General features: G+C 45.3%; 1 protein-coding gene across 7 annotated transcripts in view; it reads right to left on the bottom strand.

Moving 5' to 3' along the window:
• Positions 1–17,789: 17,789 nt before the first annotated feature.
• Positions 17,790–23,378, bottom strand: part of LOC110504295 (DNA-binding protein SATB2) — a 68,585-nt gene continuing 62,996 nt past the window's right edge. For 3 of the 7 annotated variants that reach the window (XM_036974639.2, XM_036974636.2, XM_036974637.2), the window contains exon 14: positions 17,790–20,748. In XM_036974639.2, the coding sequence (XP_036830534.1) occupies positions 20,074–20,748 (675 nt within the window). In that variant the 3' untranslated portion in view covers positions 17,790–20,073. The remainder of the gene's footprint in view (positions 20,749–23,378) is intronic. The other 4 variants (XM_090229977.1, XM_036974638.2, XM_036974640.2 and 1 more) reach the window with 2 other exon arrangements.

Genomic DNA, 23,378 nt, shown 5'->3' with positions numbered 1-23,378 from the left:
TTAGAATATATACCAGGCAAATCCTATCAATACATTTCAATAACAATGTCAAATCTCTGTTATGAAGATCATTACATTTGTATTACTTCCTCAGTTTATGAACTAGACAGCATAACCCTAACCTTTACCCTGAAGTCTTGCTATTCTTTATTCCTCTCCTCAAACCCCCTGATCCCCAGAGTCACCTTGGCCACAGTAGAGAGTTCATAATGTCACTTTGTTTGTCCTAATGACACACAGACTGGTAATGACTGACACACAGACTGGAACCAGGTCAAAGGTCACATGCTATCTAAACAGCAGAGTTCCCTGGAAGTTGACCCTGAAGGGTCACTCATTAATCTGGACACTACATCTCTATTCCTCTTATATCCTCTCCTCTTATATCCTCTCCTCCTCTTATATCCCTATCCTCCTCTATCATCCTTCTCCTCATCTTATATCCCTCTCCTCCTCTTATATCCTCTCCTCATCTTATATCCCTCTCCTCCTCTTACATCCTCTCCTCCTCTTATATCCTCTCCTCCTCTTATATCCTCCTCTCCTCTTATATCCTCTCCTCTTATATCCTCTCCTCTTATATCCTCTCCTCTTTTATCCTCTCCTCATCTTATATCCCTCTCCTCCTCTTATATCCTCTCCTCTTATATCCTCTCCTCCTCTTATATCCTCCTCTCCTCTTATATCCTCTCCTCTTATATCCTCTCCTCCTCTTATATCCTCCACTCCTCTTATATTCTCTCCTCTTATATCCTCTCCTCCTCTTATATCCATATCCTCCTCTTATATCCTCTCCTCCTCTTATATCCATATCCTCCTCTTATATCCTCTCCTCTTAGGAGTATGTGGTATGGCATGTGTGTTGGGAGTGTGTGGTATGGAGTGTGTGGTATGGTATGGAGTGTGTGCGTTGGGAGTGTGTGGTATGGAGTGTGTGTTATGGAGTGTATGGTATGGAGTGTGTGCATTGGGAGTGTGTGCGTTAAGAGTGTGTGGTATGGAGTGTGTGCGTTAGGAGTGTGTGGTATGTATTGTGTGCGTTAGGAGTGTGTGGTATGGAGTGTGTGCATTAGGAGTGTGTGGTATGGATTGTGTGCGTTAGGAGTGTGTGGTATGGAGTGTGTAAGTTAGGAGTGTGTGCGTTAGGAGTGTGTGGTATGGAGTGTGTGGTATGGAGTGTGTGGTATGGAGTGTGTGCTTTGGGAATGTGTGGTATGGAGTGTGTGCGTTAGGAGTGTGTGCGTTAGGAGTGTGTGTGTTAGGAGTGTGTGGTATGGAATGTGTGCATTAGGAGTGTGTGGTATGCAATGTGTGGTATGGAGTGTGTGCATTAGGAGTGTGTGGTATAGAATGTGTGGTATGGAGTGTGTGGTATGGAGTGTGTGGTATGGAGTGTGTGCATTAGGAGTGTGTGGTATAGAATGTGTGGTATGGAGTGTGTGGTATGGAGTGTGTGGTATGGAATATGTGGTATGGAGTATGTGGTATGGAGTGTGTGCATTGGGAGTGTGTGGTATGGAATGTGTGGTATGGAGTGTGTGGTATGGAATGTGTGGTATGGAGTATGTGGTATGGAATGTGTGGTATGGAATGTGTGGTATGGAGTGTGTGGTATGGAGTATGTGGTATGGAGTGTGTGCATTGGGAGTGTGTGGTATGGAGTGTGTGCTTTAGGAGTGTGTGGTATGGAGTGTGTGCTTTAGGAGTGTGTGGTATGGAGTGTGTGGTATGGAGTGTGTGGTATGGAGTGTGTGGTATAGAGTGTGTGGTATGGAGTGTGTGCTTTAGGAGTGTGTGGTATGGAGTGTGTGGTATGGAGTGTGTGGTATGGAGTGTGTGGTATGGAGTATGTGGTATGGAGTGTGTGCATTGGGAGTGTGTGGTATGGAGTGTGTGCTTTAGGAGTGTGTGGTATGGAGTGTGTGCTTTAGGAGTGTGTGGTATGGAGTGTGTGGTATGGAGTGTGTGGTATAGAGTGTGTGGTACTGTACAGCAGCTCCATCAGCTGTTAAACTGTTTCATCCCTAGAAGCCCATCATGTGACAGATTGTGCTGATGAATATTGAATACAGTGTGTGCATGCTGCATGCCCATGTTAATGCGCATATGCATTTCTGTGTGTTCTGGGTGGGTGGGGTAAGGGTGTTGATGTGCTGAGTTGGCGGGCCTTGGCCAAGCAGCAGAAGCTCCTTCACCTAATTGATTGATGAGTTGATTTGTTGACAGAGAGAGAGTATAGGTAGAGAGAGAAGAAGAGAAAGAGAGTACAGGTAGAGAGAGAAGAAGAGAAAGAGAGTACAGGTAGAGAGAGAAGAAGAGAGAGAGTACAGGTAGAGAGAAGAAGAAGAGAAAGAGAGTACATGTAGAGAGAGAAGAAGAGAGAGAGAGAGTACAGGTAGAGAGAGAAGAAGAGAGAGAGAGAGTACAGGTAGAGAGAGAAGAAGAGAAAGAGAGTACAGGTAGAGAGAGAAGAAGAGAAAGAGAGTACAGGTAGAGAGAGAAGAAGAGAAAGAGAGTACAGGTAGAGAGAGAAGATGAGAGTGAGAGTACAGGTAGAGAGAGAAGAAGAGAAAGAGAGTACAGGTAGAGAGAGAAGAAGAGAGAGAGAGTATAGGTAGAGAGAGAAGAAGAGAAAGAGAGTACAGGTAGAGAGAGAAGAAGAGAAAGAGAGTACAGGTAGAGAGATAAGAAGAGAAAGAGAGTACAGGTAGAGAGAGAAGAAGAGAAAGAGAGTACAGGTAGAGAGAGAAGAAGAGAGAGAGAGTACAGGTAGAGAGAGAAGAAGAGAAAGAGAGTACAGGTAGAGAGAGAAGAAGAGAAAGAGAGTACAGGTAGAGAGAGAAGAAGAGAGAGGGAGTACAGGTAGAGAGAGAAGAAGAGAAAGAGAGTACAGGTAGAGAGAGAAGAAGAGAAAGAGAGTACAGGTAGAGAGAGAAGAAGAGAGAGAGAGTACAGGTAGAGAGAGAAGAAGAGAGAGAGAGTACAGGTAGAGAGAGAAGAAGAGAAAGAGAGTACAGGTAGAGTGAGAAGAAGAGAGAGAGAGTACAGGTAGAGAGAAGAAGAGAGAGAGTACAGGTAGAGAGAGAAGAAGAGAGAGAGTACATGTAGAGAGAGAAGAAGAGAAAGAGAGTACAGGTAGAGAGAGAAGAAGAGAGAGGGAGTACAGGTAGAGAGAGAAGAAGAGAGAGAGTACAGGTAGAGAGAGAGAAGAAGATAAAGACAGTACAGATAGAGAGAGAAGATGAGAGTGAGAGTACAGGTAGAGAGAGAAGAAGAGAAAGAGAGTACAGGTAGAGAGAGAAGAAGAGAAAGAGAGTACAGGTAGAGAGAGAAGAAGAGAAAGAGAGTACAGGTAGAGAGAGAATAAGAGAAAGAGAGTACAGGTAGAGAGAGAATAAGAGAAAGAGAGTACAGGTAGAGAGAGAAGAAGAGAAAGAGAGTACAGGTAGAGAGAGAAGAAGAGAGAGAGTACAGGTAGAGAGAGAAGAAGAAGAGAGAGAGTACAGGTAGAGAGAGAAGAAGAGAGAGAGTACAGGTAGAGAGAAGAAGAAGAGAAAGAGAGTACAGGTAGAGAGAGAAGAAGAGAAAGAGAGTACAGGTAGAGAGAGAAGATGAGCGAGAGAGTACAGGTAGAGAGAGAAGAAGAGAGAGAGAGTACAGGTAGAGAGAGAAGAAGAAGAGAGAGAGTACAGGTAGAGAGAGAAGAGGAGAGAGAGTACAGGTAGAGAGAGAAGATGAGAAAGAGAGTACAGGTAGAGAGAGAAGAAGAGAAAGAGAGTACAGGTAGAGAGATAAGAAGAGAGAGTACAGGTAGAGAGAGAAGAAGATAAAGAGAGTACAGGTAGAGAGAGAAGAAGAGAAAGATAGTACAGGTAGAGAGAGAAGAAGAGAGAGAGAGAGTACAGGTAGAGAGAGAAGAAGAGAAAGAGAGTACAGGTAGAGAGAGAATAAGAGAAAGAGAGTACAGGTAGAGAGAGAAGAAGAAGAGAGAGAGTACATGTAGAGAGAGAAGAAGAGAAAGAGAGTACAGGTAGAGAGAGAAGAAGAAGAGAGAGAGTACATGTAGAGAGAGAAGAAGAGAAAGAGAGTACAGGTAGAGAGAGAAGAAGAGAAAGAGAGTACAGGTAGAGAGAGAAGAAGAGAAAGAGAGTACATGTAGAGAGAGAAGAAGAGAAAGAGAGTACAGGTAGAGAGAGAAGATGAGAGGGAGAGTACAGGTAGAGAGAGAAGATGAGAAAGAGAGTACAGGTAGAGAGATAAGAAGAGAAAGAGAGTACATGTAGAGAGAGAAGAAGAGAAAGAGAGTACAGGTAGAGAGAGAAGAAGAGAGAGGGAGTACAGGTAGAGAGAGAAGAAGAGAAAGATAGTACAGGTAGAGAGAGAAGAAGAGAAAGAGAGTACAGGTAGAGAGAGAAGAAGAGAAAGAGAGTACAGGTAGAGAGATAAGAAGAGAAAGAGAGTACAGGTAGAGAGAGAAGAAGAGAGAGGGAGTACAGGTAGAGAGAGAAGAAGAGAAAGAGAGTACAGGTAGAGAGGGAAGAAGAGAGAGGGAGTACAGGTAGAGAGAGAAGAAGAGAAAGAGAGTACAGGTAGAGAGAGAAGAAGAGAAAGAGAGTACAGGTAGAGAGAGAAGAAGAGAAAGAGAGTACAGGTAGAGAGATAAGAAGAGAAAGAGAGTACAGGTAGAGAGAGAAGAAGAGAGAGGGAGTACAGGTAGAGAGAAGAAGAAGAGAAAGAGAGTACAGGTAGAGAGAGAAGAAGAGAAAGAGAGTACAGGTAGAGAGAGAAGAAGAGAGAGAGTACATGTAGAGAGAGAAGAAGAGAAAGAGTACAGGTAGAGAGAGAAGAAGAAGAGAGAGAGTACAGGTAGAGAGAGAAGAAGAGAGAGTACAGGTAGAGAGAGAAGAAGAGAAAGAGAGTACATGTAGAGAGAGAAGAGGAGAGAGAGTACAGGTAGAGAGAGAAGATGAGAAAGAGAGTACAGGTAGAGAGATAAGAAGAGAAAGAGAGTACATGTAGAGAGAGAAGAAGAGAAAGAGAGTACAGGTAGAGAGAGAAGAAGAGAGAGGGAGTACAGGTAGAGAGAGAAGAAGAGAAAGAGAGTACAGGTAGAGAGAGAAGAAGAGAGAGAGTACAGGTAGAGAGAGAAGAAGAGAAAGAGAGTACATGTAGAGAGAGAAGAAGAGAAAGAGAGTACAGGTAGAGAGAGAAGAAGAGAGAGGGAGTACAGGTAGAGAGAGAAGAAGAGAAAGAGAGTACAGGTAGAGAGAGAAGAAGAGAAAGAGAGTACAGGTAGAGAGAGAAGAAGAGAAAGAGAGTACAGGTAGAGAGAGAAGAAGAGAAAGAGAGTACAGGTAGAGAGAGAAGAAGAGAGAGAGAGTACAGGTAGAGAGAGAAGAAGAGAGAGAGTACAGGTAGAGAGAGAAGATGAGAGAGAGAGTACAGGTAGAGAGAGAATAAGAGAGAGAGAGTACAGGTAGAGAGAGAAGAAGAGAGAGAGTACAGGTAGAGAGAGAAGATGAGAGAGAGAGTACAGGTAGAGAGAGAAGAGAAAGAGAGTACAGGTATGTTCAACAACATAGCCCCTGATCTGCATATTATCTGTCATTTGTACTATGCTGACCTGCTCTGGTGCTGATCTGCTCTGGTGCTGACCTGCTCTGGTGCAGACCTGCTCTGGTGTTGACCTGCTCTGGTGCTGACCTGCTCTGGTGCTGACCTGCTCTGGTGCAGACCTGCTCTGGTGCAGACCTGCTCTGGTGCTGACCTGCTCTGGTGCTGACCTGCTCTGGTGCAGACCTGCTCTGGTGCTCTGACATCCTCAGCCCTGTTCTCAGCATTCTATGAGTGTGCATGCGTGCATGGTTGCGTGTGTGTGAAGGGATGTCCTGTGAAGCCCTTTCCCAGCATCGTGCCACGCTGTCAGGAGACATCAGAGGAGGGCAGGGCTAAAGCTGAGAGAGGGTCACCACCACCCTAAGGCACCCCTCACCTACACACCTGCTCCTCACCGCCGCCACCACATCCCATGGCCTGGGGCGAGAGCGGACATCCAGGGGGGCACTGAAGGCATCTCACAGCCTCCCTCCATCCCTCCGCCATTTGTTAACCTTCAATCGGGACAATTTACCACTCTCTCCTTTAATCCGACGCTACAGTTCTTACTAATTCCCTTTCACAATCTAAGTCAGGCAAATTGTACATTCAGAACTTTGACAATACCACTGATAGTGTGGAAATATTTATTAGTATTTGAACCCTAAAGTCATTCTCTTTCTTTAGATTATTAGGATCCTTTCTTCAGATTTATTTGGAATGAATGATCCTTTTCAGTGTACAGTAGATGTGTGCTACTATTTCAACTGAAGTGGTTGCTAGGTCTTGTCATGGATGAAGTCATTACATTTCCTCTCCTCATGTATCTTTAATAGCACAGTAGAGATGAGTTATTCCAGGATTTAAAGAGATGTGGTGGGTGTGATATATTTTTAATTGTAGCATCTGTTAGTCTTCTTCTATTGGAGATTGTGGCTGCAAAGATGGTGATAGGATTAGACAAATCAAAGGCAACTCAACCACAGCCTCCTTCTTTAATCGACAGTAAATCTGAACACTTACATAATTAAATTAAAGAAAGAATCTTCCCTTCTTCATCAGACTTGACATGAGTCATTTGAGTCATGTCGAATAAATTCTTCAAAAATGATTTTAAAAATACATCGTTTTTTTTATCCTGTTCTCTCCCTGAACACTGTTTGATAAACGTGTTCTCAGTGATGGAAGAAGTACCTAATGGTCATACTTTAGTAAAAGTAAAGATACCTTCATTGAAAATGACTCAAGTAAAAGTAAAAGTCACCCAGTAAAATACTACTTGAGTAAAAGTCAAAGTATTTGGTTTTAAATATACTTAAGTATCAAAAGTAAAAGTATAAATCATTTCAAATTCCTTATATTAAGCAAACCAGACAGCACCATTTTCATGTTTTTCAAATGTACCATTAGCCAGGGGCACACTCCAGCACTCAGACATCATTTACAAACGAACCATTTGTGTTTAGTGAGTCCGCCGGATCAGAGTAAGGATGAGCAGGGATGTTCTCTTGATAACTGTAAGTGTGTGAATTGGACCATATTCCTGTCCTACTAAGGATTCAAAATGTGATGAGTACTTTTGGGTGTCATGGAAAATGTATGGAGTGAAAAGTACATTCTTTTCTTTATAAATGTAGTGGAGTAAAAGTACAGATACCCCCAAAAACTACTTAAGTAGTACTTTAAAGTATGTTTACTTAAGTACTTTACAACACTGAGTATTCTTGTGTAGGTTCTGTTGAAAACCGTCTTCATTTAGACTCGAGACCAAGAAAGCAGACTCCAATCATCAAACAGAGACAATAGCACATCATTCATTTCTAAATTCTTCTCAGCAAGGACAGAAACGGACAGAACAGTACAGTACAGTAATGTAATGATTGTTGTAGTATTGCTATCCCATCCCTGCCTCTAGTCCCCTGTCACCTGTCTATGGGACCCATGGTCTTTGTTCAACAGTGCATTAGAGCTGATGTACTCCAGCACACAGCACGCTAACAGCTGTCCTGCTGCTGCAGAGCAAGGCCCCATGGGACAGGCCTCCGTGACGGATAACATTTCCCTCAGTCCCTCACTTGTTCACACTGACATGATGAAGATTGATTCACTGACAAGAATGAGAGATGCTCTATCTGTGGTAAATAGAATCTACCTAGTCTAGAGCCAGGACAACGATTGGACTCGAAATCGATGTACTTTCTGTGGAATTCAAAAGTCTTCCAAATCCTCATCAATGCTGTGTGTGTGTGTGTGTGTGTGTGTGTGTGTGTGTGTGTGTGTGTGTGTGTGTGTGTGTGTGTGTGTGTGTGTGTGTGTGTGTGTGTGTGTGTGTGTGTGTGTGTGTGTGTGATACTGTGCACACATGCGTGTTTCTGTCTGTATGTCAGTGGGAGATCACAGGTGTGTGAGCCATCTCCACAGAGAGCCGCTGCATTGTGGGTAATAACGGTTAGCGCAACACCTGCGCCCCCTCTCATCCTCATCCCCCCCCCCCCGCCCCTCCTCACCTCTAATGGCATCTAATCACACCCTCAAAATACCCTAATACTGAGCAGCGGTGCCCTCACAGCTGCCTGAGGGTCCCTGGGCACACAGAGCCTGTCAATCTCACTGCCCAGACCCTGGCTCCAAGTGTCTCTCACTCGTACTTTATTATCAGGCTTGCTGGTTGACCTAGGCCTATGGTTCTTGTTCCACATGTAGAACTTTAAGGGAGTGGAACAATTTTAAAAGCTATGGAAAGCGTTGTTTGCCAAAATTAGACTACTAGAGTCCAAAGTTGACATATCTCCCCCCCTCCTGTCACTACTAATCCTAAACACCCCCACATACAGCCCTACAGACCGCTTGGGCTTTTCTACACAACCCAACATGGTATCTAAACCTCTCAGTCTGAAACAATGATGCTGTTTATGGTGTCCACTAGAAACCACGGCCACATGGGCCCCTAATGCTTCCTGACATGCAGTTCTCTGTGGTTGGCTAATTATAAACAGAAAATATTTACTGTGTTAGAGGAGACCCTAGCTTAATTTCCACACCCCGGTTCAACCCTAACCTGGTTGTTGCTGACCGGTAGTGTTGTGCTTCCAGGAACCAGGTGGACACCATCCTATCCAGGGTCTCAGTCAGACAGAACTCATTAGTTTGGGGGAGGTAGGGAGAGAGGTGGAGAGAGAACGCAGTCCTCCTCCTCAGCCCGCAGCCAGCTTAGAGAGAGCAGAGTACTATACAGCAGAACAGAACCACAGATCTCTGGGTGGTCTGACCACCATGCTGTGACACTCCTGTCTCCCCATTCCCCAAACAGCCCTAACTCTAATCCAAAAGGCTGAGGGATACTTATCACTGACAAATCCTGTGAGGCTTGCGACGGTTTCACTCCGACACCCCTAAAGCTCTCTACCCCACTGCCATCGCCGATCCCCTCCATTGCGATGTAAATCCCCTGGCTAATGACAACCAGCTCCAGGACCTGCGGCACAAAGGGTTAAAGCCTGCCAATTGAGCGAATAATGAGTTCAATTAGGAGATTGGGGGGCTGGCGCTGAATGAAAACCAGAGGAACCCAGAGGACAGATAGACAGCACTGCAGAGCTTGGGAGAGGAATGACAGAGGGGAGGGGGGAGGGTGAGGAGAGGACAGGGGAGGACAAGGAGGCACAGGGGTGAGGGGTGGGAGGTGGCTAGGGGCCAGCTATGGGAGGGACAGGGAGGGGAATAGAGAAGAGGAGAAAGAGAGAAGAGGGGGAGAAGATATTGCCTGAGAGGAGGAGGGGTACTGCAGGTGGTGAGAGTCCTAGGGTTCGAGAATCCTGAGGTGGCTGAACGCTGGAGGTCTGGAATATGGGCAGGAGTGATAACTTGGAACACGCAGTCTGAACAGGGTTATTAGTGGAGAAAATGCTAGCGATCACCTTAGTCAGTACTGCTCATATTCAGTCCAAGTTGGTGGCTACTTAAAGCCTCATATCTGTCACGTTACATAATGGTCATTATGGTCTCCACTAGTCAGGGGGTTTCTTCTGATAAATGTGGTTTATTAAAAAGAGAGCCTGAGCCTGAACCATAAAGTGTCTGCCAATCTAGAGGGAGCTGGCGACAGAGATTGTTTGTAATTCGGCTTTGGAACACCCATGGTGTATTCCTAAGAAACGTAACTGTTTTCTAAGAAGCATTTCTGTACAGAATAAACAAGGAAAGTTACATTGTCATCAGCGACGGACTGTTTCCAGTCAATTCCACCCCAAAACGGTCTCATGGGTCGTTTTTTTCTCAGATCCTGGTTTGCTTTGATTGTCGTTATGTACAAATAACACAGTATTTGATTCCTGTGGCCATACCATGGCTTTCCCAAACTCCTCACATCCCCACTTCCTCTCCACCCCAGACCTCATCTAGCCTTTTATAGACAACATAGCATTGTTTAGTTATAAAGGCAGAGTACTCTCAAATACTAGCTTTGAAGATCAGACATAATATTATTTAATGCAATACCAAGAATGGACATAAACTATGGACCTCATGTAGATACATACAGTTGAATTCGGAAGTTTACATACACCTTAGCCAAATACATTTAAACTCAGTTTTTCACAATTCCTGTGAATCCTCCAACATTCCCTGTCTTAGGTCATTTAGGATCACCACTTTATTTTGAGAATGTGAAATGTCAGAAGTATAGTAGAGAGAATGATTTATTTCAGCTTTTATTTCTTTCATCACATTCCCAGTGGGTCAGAAGTTTACATACACTCAATTAGTATTTGTTAGCATTGCCTTTAAATTGTTTAACTTGGGTCAAACGTTTCAGGTAGCCTTCCACAAGCTTCCCACAATAAGTTGGGTGAATTTTGGCCCATTCCTGACAGAGCTGGTCTAACTGAGTCGGTTTTGTAGGCCTCCTTGATCGCACACGCTTTTTCAGTTCTGCCCACACATTTTCTATGGCTTTGTGATGGCCACTCGAATACCTTGACTTTGTTGTCCTTAAGCCATTTTGCCACAACTGTGGAAGTATGCTTAGGGTCATTGTCCATTTGGAAGACCCATTTGCTTCAATATATCCACATAATTTCCCTCTTCATGATGCCATCTATTTTGTCCCTCCTGCAGCGAAGCACCCCCACAACATGATGCTGCCACCCCCATGCTTCACTGTTGTGATGGTGTTCTTCGGCTTGCAAGCCTTTTTTCTCCAAACATAACAATGGTCATTATGGCCAAACAGTTCTATTTCTGTTTCATCAGACCAGAGGACATTTCTCCAAAAAGTACGATCTTTGTCCCCATGTGCAGTTGCAAACCGTAGTCTGGCTTTTTTATGGCGATTTTGGAGCAGTGGCTTCTTCCTTGCTGAGCGGCCTTTCAGGTTACGTCGATATAGGACTCGTTTTACTGTGGATATAGATACTTTTGTACCTGTTTTCTCCAGCATCTTCAGAAGGTCCTTAGCTGTTGTTATGGGATTGATTTGCACTTTTCGCACCAAAGTACGTTCATCTCTAAGAGACAGAACGTGTCTCCTTCTAGAGCGGTATGACGGCTGCGTGGTCCCATGGTGTTTATACTTGCGTGCTATTGCTTGTACAGATGAACGTGGTACCTTCAGGTGTTTGGAAATTTCTCCCAAGGTTGAACCAGACTTGTGGAGGTTGTACATGCTCAAAACACAAACCGTAGTCTGGCTCAAAACACAAACCGTAGTCTGGCTCAAAACACAAACCAACAAAACAATAGTCTTCTTTTCATTGGATGCATTTTATTTAAACAACGACAGCAATTTGAAAAATCAAATATCAACCGAACAAACAAAAGAAAACATAAGAGCCTTAACATTAATGCACATATGTTACACGTTCTAATTATCACTTAGTGATAACTGGTATGATTAAACAGGAAATGCAAAAAGTACCAAACAGAAATCCTGATTCACATTGTTGGCAATGATGAAGTTGATGAAGGAAAAGAATGATAGCTGCAGAACTGATCATTTGAATGAGAACTATTAGTGACCCGTCTGAATGCATTTCAGAAAGGTTAAGTAGAACATTGTGCTTAGTCAAAAGGTACAGCAAGAAAACAAAACTCAAATCAATGCCCTTTCCCCATCCCACACAAAACAACAATAACAACAACAACAGCGATCTGAATTCTGTAAAGTTGTGGCGATGTCAAAGCTGACTGAATCAAACTGCAACCAAATGGAAGATCCATCACAGCATGCTATCAGGAAGTGGGTCTATTCATGAGTGTGAATGTACTGTGTGTGCAGTAAGTGATTGTGTGTTTGTCTTTTCCTGATTGAGTGTTCTGATGGCAGCATCACACAGAGAACAAGTGTCCCTCTAGCCCTGCCTGCCCAGCCATAGAGGATGGGCGTCAGTATCAGGCCCAATTACACAGCGTGAGTTGTTATTGTCCTCTGTCAGGAGGAGGACAGTAAGAGAGAGAAAAAGAACGAGAAGAAGAAAGAGAGATTGGAACATGACCTTGACCGTTCAGCTCATCAGGAACATTGGGCTTCTATTGTTAGTCAAGCGTCTCTCTGATGACTATATGACGGAGCTGGAGAAGGAGAGAGGGAGTGGAATACACACGTACACATGCACTCACACAATGTGTTTGCCCACCCCCTGTGGCAGGTTAAACACAAGACTCTGGCTACCCCCCCTCCTCTCTCATCAGAGCCGGGACTCATTAGTGTAACGTTGTGTGTGTGTACGCATGTCTGCTTGTCTGCTTGTCTGAGTCCGTGTGTATGTGTGTGTGTGTCTGCGTGCGTGCGTGTGTATGGCAGGCCTGCCAGTAATGACAGGGGTGGGGCAGTAGCTTTGACTGACAGGTATAAGTATGGTGTGGTTGGGTATAGCCCACTGAGTAATCACAATAACCCTGCAGGTGATCTACTTTACTTTACTCACTCACACAAAGACCACCTGGGTCTGGGATAGCTGCTAATAGCTCCTGATTGAAGCTCCAATCAAACAGCACAGATCCAAATGTTCTCACTGGTTTACGGGACAAAATGGGACTGAAAGACACAAATGGGCGAGAGGTCTAACAAAACCTGAGGGTGTGTGGAAGAGCTGGGCAAGTAACGCACTGGCAACATGCACATAGACTGCAGTGGCGGTCGGGGCCGTTTAAGAGCAGGGAGGACAATTTTCTTTAGGAGCATGTTCTTATATCTATTACAGCATATTGGATGACTGTCATTCATATTCCCTTAGCCAGTTCAATGTAAAATCAATAGGTTTAGGCTGCTACATGATACTCAAAGTTTACAATGTTGGTGCACACATGTCGAGAGAAAGATTTGAGGTGACAGACAGTGACACATTGACACATTCAATACCCCCTTGCACACTCTTGTCTGTATCTAACTGATCTATGGTGCAATCATTAGTCCAACAATTGCAAACGATAGTTTATTTTGAACAAATTCAGGTATGTTTATCCCCGCTTCATTCCGTTTGCTTCTGTTTACGAAACGTTTTTCAACAGAATCGGCGGAATGAATACACCCCTGATCACACGTAAACACAGTGCACTTTCATAACAGCCACGTTGTATTCCTTCTCGCATCTACGCTCTTTCCTCCTCTCAGTTAGGGTGCAGGCCAGGCAGCAGGCTGTTAGCCAGCATGCCAGATTAGTGGAGTCTGCACAGTCATTTCAGCTATCCCAGTGAGGCTGTCTGTGCCTGTGCCTCGATCTAGGTTGGGCAAAACGAAACATGGCAGTGTTCACCTTAGCAATCTCACTGGAATAAAGACCTTCATTCCTGTCATTATTGAAAGAGATTGTGATATCTCACATCTCAAAATAGGGATACTTAATGTTAGATCCCTCACTTCCAAGGCAGTCATAGTCAATGAATGAATCATTGATCATAACGTTGATGTGATTGACCTGACTGAAAAATGGCTCAAGCCTGATGAATTTACTGTGTTGAATTTGGCCTGTCCTCCTGCTTACACTAGTGACCATATCCCCCGCGCATCCCGCAAAGGCGTAGGTGTTGATGAAGTGTATATAAATTTAAAAAATACCATGTTTTTATCTTTTGAGCTTCTAGTCATGAAATCTATGCAGCTCAATCACTACTCAATCACTTTTTATAGCTACTGTTACAGGCCTCCTGGGCCGTATACAGCGTTCCTCACTGAGTTCAGACTTGTAGTCATGGCAGATAATATTCAACAACAAAAATTCATGGAAAAGTCCACAGACCCACTCCAAAAGGCTTTCAGAGCCATCATCAACTCAGTGGGTTTTGTCCAACATGTCTCCGGACCTACACTACTGTTCAAATGTTTTGGGTCACTTAGAAATGTCCTTGTTTTTGAAAGAAAATCACAGTTTTTGTCCATTAAAATAACATCAAATTGAAATACAGTGTAGACATAGTTAATGTTGTAAATGACTATTTGCAATTCTGTTAGCATAGTTGAAAACTGTTGTCTTGATAAAACTGGCATTCTTTAGACTAGTTGAATATCTGGAGCATCAGCATTTGTGGGTTCGATTACAGGCTCAAAATGGCCAGAAAAAAATATTGTCTTCTAAAACTAGTCAGTCTATTCTTGTTCTGAGAAATGAATGCTATTCCATGCGAGAAATTGCCAAGAAACTGATGATCTCATACAATGCTGTGTACTACTCCATTCACAGAACAGCACAAACTGGCTCTAACCAGAATAGAAAGAGGAGTGGGAGGCCCAGGTGCACAACTGAGCAAGAGGACAAGTATAATATTGTCTAGTTTAAGAAACAGACGCCTCACAAGTCCTCAACTGGCAGCTTCATTAAATAGTACCCGCAAAACTCCAGTCTCAACATCAACAGTGAAGAGGTGATTCCTGGATGCTGGCCTTGTAGGAAGAGATGCAAAGAAAATGCCATATCTCAGACTGGCCAATAAAAATAAAAGATTAAGATGGGCAAAAGAACACTGGACAGAGGAACTCTGCTTAGAAGGCCAGCATCCTGGAGTCGCTTCTTCACTGTTGACGTTGAGACTGGTATTTTGCGGGTACTGGTGTTTTGCGGATACTGGTGATGTCATTGGGAAACACAATGTCAACTTTCACTTTTACAGCCCCAAAATTGCCTGTGTTTCAGTCCTAAGTAGGTGGACTTTTAAACAGAGATGATAATTCTAGGTCCCAAGAAACAAAGAGATGTACTTTTGGATTTCACTATTGATCTTGATGGTTGTACAGTTGTCTCAAATAAAACTGTGAAGGACCTCTGCATTAATCTGGACCTTGATCTCTCTTTTGATGAAACTATCAAGAATATTCCATCTTTGTAACATTACAAAAATCTGAACCTTTTTGTCCAAAAATTCTGCAGATAAGCTAATCCATGCTTTTGTCAATTCTAAATCAGACTACTTCAATGCTCTACTCTCCAGCTACCCAGATAAGCACCAAATAAACTTCAGTTAGTGTTAAACATGGCTGCAAGAATCTTGACTAGAATAAAAAAAACGTTAGCATATTACTCCGGTACAAGCCTCTCTACACTGGCTTCCTGTTAAGGCTAAGGCTGATTTCAAGGTTTAAGTGCTAACCTACTAAGCATTACATGGACTTGCTCCTACCTATCTCTCCGATTTGGTCCTGCTGTACATACCTTACAAGACGCAGGCCTCCTTATTGTCCCTAGAATTTCTAAACAAACAGCTGGAGGCAAGGCTTTCTCCTATAGAGCTATTTTTTATGGAATGGTCTCCCTATCCATGTGAGAGTTGAAGACTCAGTCTCAACCTTTAAGTTATTACTAAAGGTTAATCTCTTCAGTAGGTCCTATAATTGAGTCACGTGGGCTGAGACACTGGCTTACTAGTGTTCGTTCCTCTAATTCTCTCTCCCTCTCCTCCCAGAGGACCGTGCCTCAGGACTACTTGGCCTGATGACTCCTGGCTGACCACAGTCCAGCTGGTCGTGCTGCTAGTCCAGTTTCAACTGTTCTGCCTGCTGCTATGACCTGTTCACCGGACATGCTACCTTGTCCCGGACCTGCTGTTTTTTGACTCTCCCTCTCTCGCTACCACACCTGCTGTCTCGACCTCTGAATGCTCAGCTATGAAAAGCCAACTGACATTTACTCCTGAGATACTGACCTGTTGCACCGTCTACAACCACCGTGATTGTTATTTGACCCTGCTGGTCATCTATGAACATTTGAACATCTTGAAGAACAATCTGGCCTTGATGGCCATGTACTCTTATAATCTCCACCAGGCACAGCCAGAAGAGGACTGGCCACCACTCATAGCCTGGTTCCTCTCTAGGTTTCTTCCTTGGCTCCTGCCTTTCTAGGGAGTTGTTTTATAGCTTCTACATCTGCATTGCTTGCTGTTTGGGGTTTTAGGCTGGGTTTCTGTTTAAGCACTTTGTGACATCTGCTGATGTAAAAAGGGCTTTATGAATACATTTGATTTGATTTGACCACATTTTGCTTCGCTTGTGAACTTCAAAATACAACACATCAGCTGTCTGTGACCAGGTGAAAAACCCTTTCCAAGCCAAACTATATCATAACCGCTAACAGCTACACACAGTCTACATCGTTGTCATCATATTATCTAAACTAATGTCTTAGTCAACATAACTAATAGAACTAATGCATTAGGAATGCCGCTACAATCATGCAGTACAGTACAGTACAGCACAGCACAGCACAGCACAGCACAGTACAGTACAGTCAGTACAGTCAGTAAGCAGTTTAGCAGTTACACTGGTGGTGGCAATACATTTCTAAAACCAAAAGCTTACCTTGACCTTGAGTTCCAGTGTTGGATAGTCATAGCCAGCTAGCGAACCTACTGTAGCATCCCTCTGTTTGAGCCGGGTGCTTGATTATTTGAAAGTGAAAAAAATGACAAAATGTATTTTGCTCCCTCTTTCTCTCTCTCCTCCTTCAAAACTGTTCAACTATTGTCTTTCTCTCTCTTCGAGTCAACTACTCACCACATTTTGCTGTAGTTTATGCTTTTATTACTATATTTATTCTCTGATCCTTTGATTGGGTGGACAACATGTCAGTTCATGCTATAAGAGCTCTGATAGGTTGGAGGACGTAGTCTAGAAGTTGTCAAAATTACTGTGTAAGTCTATGGAAGGGGGTGAGCACCATGAGCCTCCTAGTTTTTGTATTGAAGTCGATGTACCTAGAGGAGGACTGACGCTAACTGTCCTCTGGCTACACCATGGTGCTACCCTACAGAGTGCTGTGAGGCTACTGTAGGCCTTCATTCCAAAACAGTGTGTTTTAATAAATTATTTGGTGACATGAATATATTTAGTATAGTTATATCTAAAAAGGATAACTTTTTAAATGTTTCACTATTCTTATTTTTATTAAATTCACTGAGGATGGTTCTCCCCTTCCTCCTCTGAGGAGCCTCCACTGATAGGATTGGGTATTCAGTGACACTAAACTAAATATGAATGCTTATATTCCATATTTCTCATTCCTAATGAACATGGCCCTGGTCCGAGGCTGGTCTGTGTGACTGGTGTCTGGGGAGCAGTCAGTCACTCAGGGCTGAGTGTGCAGGGCCACTGAGCCATAGTAGCCCCTCATGGGACAGGGAGAGAGCTGCACTGAGTCTGAGAGCACAGCCAACCAGCTAGCTACCCAGCCAGCAAGTCAGCCAGCAGCGTTTCCATGTGAATTACTGTCACTGCAATGCCTCTTATTAGAAACCTCAGCCATGAGGGTTTAGGGAGGCCTCTAATTGATTGGCTTGGAGAAATGCAGGGCTAGCCACAGTTGCTCTGTGAGTGTGTTTGTGTGTGTGTAAGGGGGGGTGAGTGTGTATGTGTGTGTGTGGTGTGTGTGTGTGTGTGTGTGTGCGTGTGTGGGGGGAGGTGTGTGTGTGTGTGTGTGTGTGTGTGTGTGTGTGTGCGTGTGCGTGTGTGTGTGTTGGAGGTGTAAGCGTGTGTGTGTGCGTGTGTGCGTGTGTGTGTGTGTGTGTGTGTGTGTGTGTGTGTGTGTGTGTGTGTGTTTGAGTTGAGTATGAAGTTGAGTTTGAAGCGCTCCACATGACTGGGAAGGGATTGCTGTTGTTAACCACTATCTGGATGTGACTGTGTCTATGGGGTGGCTCTCACTGTATGACATGACATTGGATATGCAGACACATGATTTAACGCTGAAAATTAAAGATTGACAGAATCATAGAGATAAAACACAATGTATTGATGATTGATAAGAGTACAAGGCATGTCATCTTAGTAGCAGCTGCCTAGACAGCCAGATACCTCATGGTTCCTCTGTAACTTTGACTGTGTCCCACATGGCACCCTATTCTCCATATAGTGCACTACGTTTTTCCAGGGTCTGGTCAAAAGTAGTGCACTTCATGTACATTGGGAATAGGGTGTCTTTTGGGAAGCATACTTTGACACAAGTACCCACATTCAGATATGGGTTTAACAAACAAGCCTGCCATGTTTTCCAATAGCTCAAAGAAGTTAGATTGTCACCATCTGCAGCAAAAGCACAGTTTATTCGTTGTTTCGTTTCATTTTTGGATTTGACTCCCGTTTCTGCCCAAGTCTTTCTTTCTTTGGAACAATTCATCGAAGTTTTTACATAACAGGACACTTTCTTCTTTTGGCAGTGTGTGTTTCTCATGTCTCAAAAACGTCTCTCGTTACCAAAACAACCACAGTGCTCGCAAAGCCAATATTAAAGCCATGAAAATAGAACCAAAAATAAACAGCGATGACAGCAATAACAACCGTAATAACAACAATAATAACAATAATGATAATAATAATCATGGATAAAGATAGCAATAAATAGGGTGGAGGAGTTAAGTGCGGGTAGGTGTGGTGGAACGGCACACTGTAGGCACCAATTATAGAGAGAGAGAAAGAGGGAAGGGACGAGGGATGGGGAACGAGAGAGGAAGAGTGAAGTGGTGGGCTACCGCACATAAAGTGACTGATTGTTTGGTTGCTGAATCTCCGTTCTGTTGTGTCCCTCCCTGTTTCTCTCCACATAGGTCGAGGGAGGGTAGGCAGGGGTACAGTCCAGAGTAACTGTAGCCTTGAGTGTCCTTTCACACCGCTGGGTCTTCATGTCCTCACAAGGCTGTCCTCTGTCTCTCTTATGTCCGCATAAACCACGATAGGTTTACCTACTAGTGTCCTTGTAAACCACAGTACCCACAAAGGAGTAAAGAGGGGGAGACTGGGCTGAGGCATGACTGGAGGAGATAGGGAGAGACTGTGGTGGACATACAAACGTTGTTAGTGTGGGATAAGTGCTGGAGAGATGAGAATAATCCATATTTGATGTAGGGAGTTAGGTAGGGTGTGGTTGCTCCATTGAGGGATGGCGACAGGAGTGGGTTGGTTGGGAGTGGCGATTCCAACTTTAAAAAGACCATAAAGCTCAATTGTGGACTTTGACAAACCATATTTGTTTATCATTGGTTCTTACCTCCACCCAAAACCCACCTGCCATGCAGCCACCCACCCACACAACCTGCCACCACTGTCAAAGACCAAAGACTAGAGGAGTCCTGTCATGGAGGGGTGGAGAGGGGGAGGAGGTGATGGAAAGCCACAGCCGCCCTAAAAACTCCTTAGCCAGCTAGTGATGAGCTGTACATCTGGAGTCTGCATATGGAACCAAGGGACCATGGGATAGTAGAGGTCTGAGCAGGCCCCCAGTATTCAGTCTATGAGTGTCAGTTAGGGGCCTGACCCAAGACCCAACATCGAAATAAGGACAAGTGTTCTCTATGTGGGTGTGGTTGAAACATTAGAGAGAGCAGTCATTGGACAGAGCAGATGAGAGCCCACCCTCTTGGGTGAAGCTGAGTTTTGGAATTGGCTCAATTCAAAAGTGGTGTTGATGTGGCAAGTTCCTGTTGTGGCCAGGGGTGGGATGTGTGTGTATGTTTGTTTTTCTCTCTGTCTAGTGGCTCAACATTACTGAACAGGCTATTCTAACTGTAACACATGACAGCTGTGTCATGGCATTTCCCTGCTTCATGTTGCTGAGGTAACATATTGTATTTTCACTTAAATCACTCTTTGATGAAGCCTCCGTTGGACCCCATATGTCTGCATTTCTGTGTATGTACATATGTGTGTGTGTGTGTGTGTGTGTGTGTGTGTGTGTGTGTGTGTGTGTGTGTGTGTGTGTGTGTGTGTGTGTGTGTGTGTGCGTGCATGTATCAGTGTGTCATTGTCTCATCGATGCCCTTCTTCCCCTCTACCAGTCTTTAGTTCCTGTTCTCTTCCTGTCTGTCAGTCTGTCTGTCTGTCAGTCTGTCTGTCTGTCTGTCTGTCTGTCTGTCTGTCTGTCTGTCTGTCTGTCTGTCTGTCTGTCTGTCTGTCTGTCTGTCTGTCTGTCTGTCTGTCTGTCTGTCTGTCTGTCTGTCTGTCTGTCTGTCTGTCTGTCTGGATCTCGCTCTCTTTCTGCATCTCCTCTGGTCTCTGGGTCTCTATCTCTGGAAGTCAGCCTGCTCTCTGGGGCTGGATGAGGAGCTACCAGGGGGCAGGGAGCTGGCTCGGCCCCCACTCAGACCATGAGAATGCCCCTTGTCCTTGCCCTCCTCCATGGCCCCCATGCTGGTCCCTGAAGGCTGGGCTGGTGCCAGGGCAGGGGCTGACCCTGCTGGGTTGCTTCCCCTTCTTTCCCTCTCTGTAGTGGGGTACATCTCCTCATGACCGTCTTCGCTGGACTCAGGGTCCTCTGAGCTGGAGAGGAGCTCCTCGTCTCTGTATTCGCTGACGTCCACACCACCGCCCCCCTCCCCCAGCTCCTTCAGCCGGCCGTGATGCTTGACGTGGTAGCGCTGGTTCTGGAAAAACTTGATGATGGTGTGCTTGGGCAGGTCCAGCTGGGCTGACAGAGTGTGGATGGCCTCTTGGTCCGGGTAAAGACCCACGTCCTGGATGAAGCTCTGCAGGATGCCCAGGGCCTCTAGAGAGATCTTAGTGCGCGACCGAGGCTTCTTAATGACCACGCCACCACCGACTCCTGAACTGACTCTTTCAACATTCGGGGACTCTTCATCGTTACGCTGGAGGGGCATGGGGTCCTCGCGCATCGGGGAGTGGTCCTTCAGGGGTTGTGGGGGTTGTCTGTGCAGTGCCTGGTGAGAAAGCAGGTACAGCTGATTAGTGGGGCTCAGTGACCCCTCATCAAAGCTACGCACCACTCAACAGTATAGGCATTGTACAGTGGTCAGAGGTCAACAAAAGGTTCAACAAGGTTAACAAGTTCAACAACAGCAATGCCCATTGCCTGAGCTAAGTTCAACAGCGATATGCATTAGCTGAACCCAGGTTAAAGCCAAACATAGCTTCATAGCTCAAATACCATCACAGAGAGACTAACTACTATAGCACCTGTGTCGTAGACCTTTGACCTCTGACCTGGATGTAAGATTTGCTCGTGGTAAAACTCCAACCACCTGCTCTGCCAGCTCTACCACCATGACGGTTTAACCAGACAGAGCCAGAGGATAAACAGCTGAGGGGGAGAGGGACATGTGTCTAGCCTCCTGTCTGGTTGGTGTTACGCAAACACACACTGATCATTAACAACACTGGGGGAGAAGGGGGCACTAGAGGAAGTGGGTCATTAAAGAATAGGTGGTAGACTGGGGGAAGAAGAAGAGCGCGGGGTGGAGGGGAAAGAAGAAGGGCAGAAGAAAGGAGGAGTGAGAAGGACAGAGAGAAGAAAACAAAGGGACAGAAGTAAGAACGAGAGGGCAAAGAGTCGGGCAACGAGAGGGCAAAGAGAGGGCAAAGAGTCGGGCAACGAGAGGGCAAAGAGTCGGGCAACGAGAGGGAAAAGAGTCGGGCAACGAGAGGGAAAAGAGTCGGGCAAAGAGAGGGCAAAGAGTCGGGCAACGAGAGGGCAAAGAGTCGGGCAAAGAGTCGGGCAACGAGAGGGCAAAGAGAGGGCAAAGAGTCGGACAACGAGAGGGCAAAGAGTCGGGCAACGAGAGGGAAAAGAGTCGGGCAACGAGAGGGCAAAGAGAGGGCAAAGAGTCGGGCAACGAGAGGGCAAAGAGTCGGGCAACGAGAGGGCAAAGAGTCGGGCAAAGAGTCGGGCAACGAGAGGGCAAAGAGAGGGCAAAGAGTCGGGCAACGAGAGGGCAAAGAGTCGGGCAACGAGAGGGAAAAGAGTCGGGCAAAGAGTCGGGCAACGAGAGGGCAAAGAGTCAGGCAACGAGAGGGCAAAGAGAGGGCAAAGAGTCGGGCAACGAGAGGGCAAAGAGTCGGGCAAAGAGAAGGCAAAGAGTCGGGCAACGAGAGGGCAAAGAGTCGGGCAAAGGAGAGATCAAGTTGTTTGAGTGTTAGTGGGACAGACTCGAGATAAGTAAAGGTGAGAGGTGATCAAAGCCAGACCTAGGGAGTCAGGGGAGTTAGTGAGGTACTAGTGTTGTTGTCCTGTTGTCTTGTTTGGTGCATGAGGAGTGTCAGAGAGCCAGCTAGCTATCACAGAGCTCTGTGGCGCGTTGCTATCCCGCTGTCACACTGGCTTTATGACCAGGGTGGGGCACCACGGCCCCAGGCCCCCGCCCAGCCACTGTGCCTCTGCTCTGGAATGCTAAGCTATAAATCTGTGGTGCATTAAAATTAAAGGACCCACAAAGATAATAGTCATTCGCTTTTCTCTCTCCCTCTTCAATAATAACAGGGTATTACTTAAATAATATTGAGGGCAGGCCAGACCATCAAATTGCTCCGATTTCACTTGTGGGGGCTGTTTGAGGGTTGCGATTTACAGGAAGAGTGTAGGTTGGGTGTTTTTTTCCACTTTCTGACGTTTATTATCTTTTTTTATGTCTGTGTGAAACAAATAGCAGCCACACAAAGTGAGGGAATGAGAAGGACTGGTGACAGCGGTGGAAAGAGGGAAAAGACAGGATGAAAATAGCACTCCCCTTTGACCTAATGTGGACCACACACTCCTCACAACCACATACACACACACACGTACGCACACTACCCCCCCCCCCCCCCCCCCCCCCTTAACTTCCCTTTATCACAACCAGGAACAAAACAGACACTCACAAATACACACACACTCATATAGACTCAGACCCCAGATAGTCATTTCTCTACTCCTTTCACAGATGGCGACTCTTGGATGGATCCACACACACAGAGGCCTGGTCGCTGGGCTGGGCTCCTTGGCAGCGTGAGAGAGCCGAGCCAAACGCAGAAACACAGTGGGCTGACTGGTTGTTCCTTAATCCAGTGCGGTCTCTCTCTCTCTCTCTCTCTCTCTCTCTCTCTCTCTCTCTCTCTCTCTCTCTCTCTAATGCAGAGGGACACTAATGAAGAGAGTCAGTGCCAAGCAAATATGACTCCAACTCCAAATCAACCTCAATCCTGCTAAAGCCAGGAAACCCTCCTCTCTGTTTGACCCCATGCCCTCTGTCCCCTCTACCCATCACCCCTCAACCATTTCACCCCTCTAAATTGAGCCTCTACCCCTCCAATCCTTCCATTTCTCCATCCTTCTGTACCCTCTACCCATCCAACTGAGCCTCCACTCTTCCATCTCTCCATCCCTCCTTACCGCCCCTCCATCCACAAAGTACTGTAGACTGAGGATGGAAGTTGTTCTTCTCATGGCATAATTCAATATTCATCCAAACTGTTCTCCCTTTTTTTTTCAATTGCGACCAGGGAACATCAGAGTTCATTGCATTAAAGAAAAAGTTTCCTTTTAAACGCAAATCAAGGCGAATTACAGAGATGCAGAACTATGAAAGAATTATACTAC

Source organism: Oncorhynchus mykiss, chromosome 3 (assembly GCF_057628025.1).
Source record: "Oncorhynchus mykiss isolate SJ-2025 chromosome 3, ASM5762802v1, whole genome shotgun sequence".
Taxonomy (NCBI): Eukaryota; Metazoa; Chordata; class Actinopteri; order Salmoniformes; family Salmonidae; genus Oncorhynchus; species Oncorhynchus mykiss.
The sequence above is the reverse complement of the archived record's forward strand: the minus strand, read 5'-3'. Positions and strand labels throughout refer to the sequence as shown.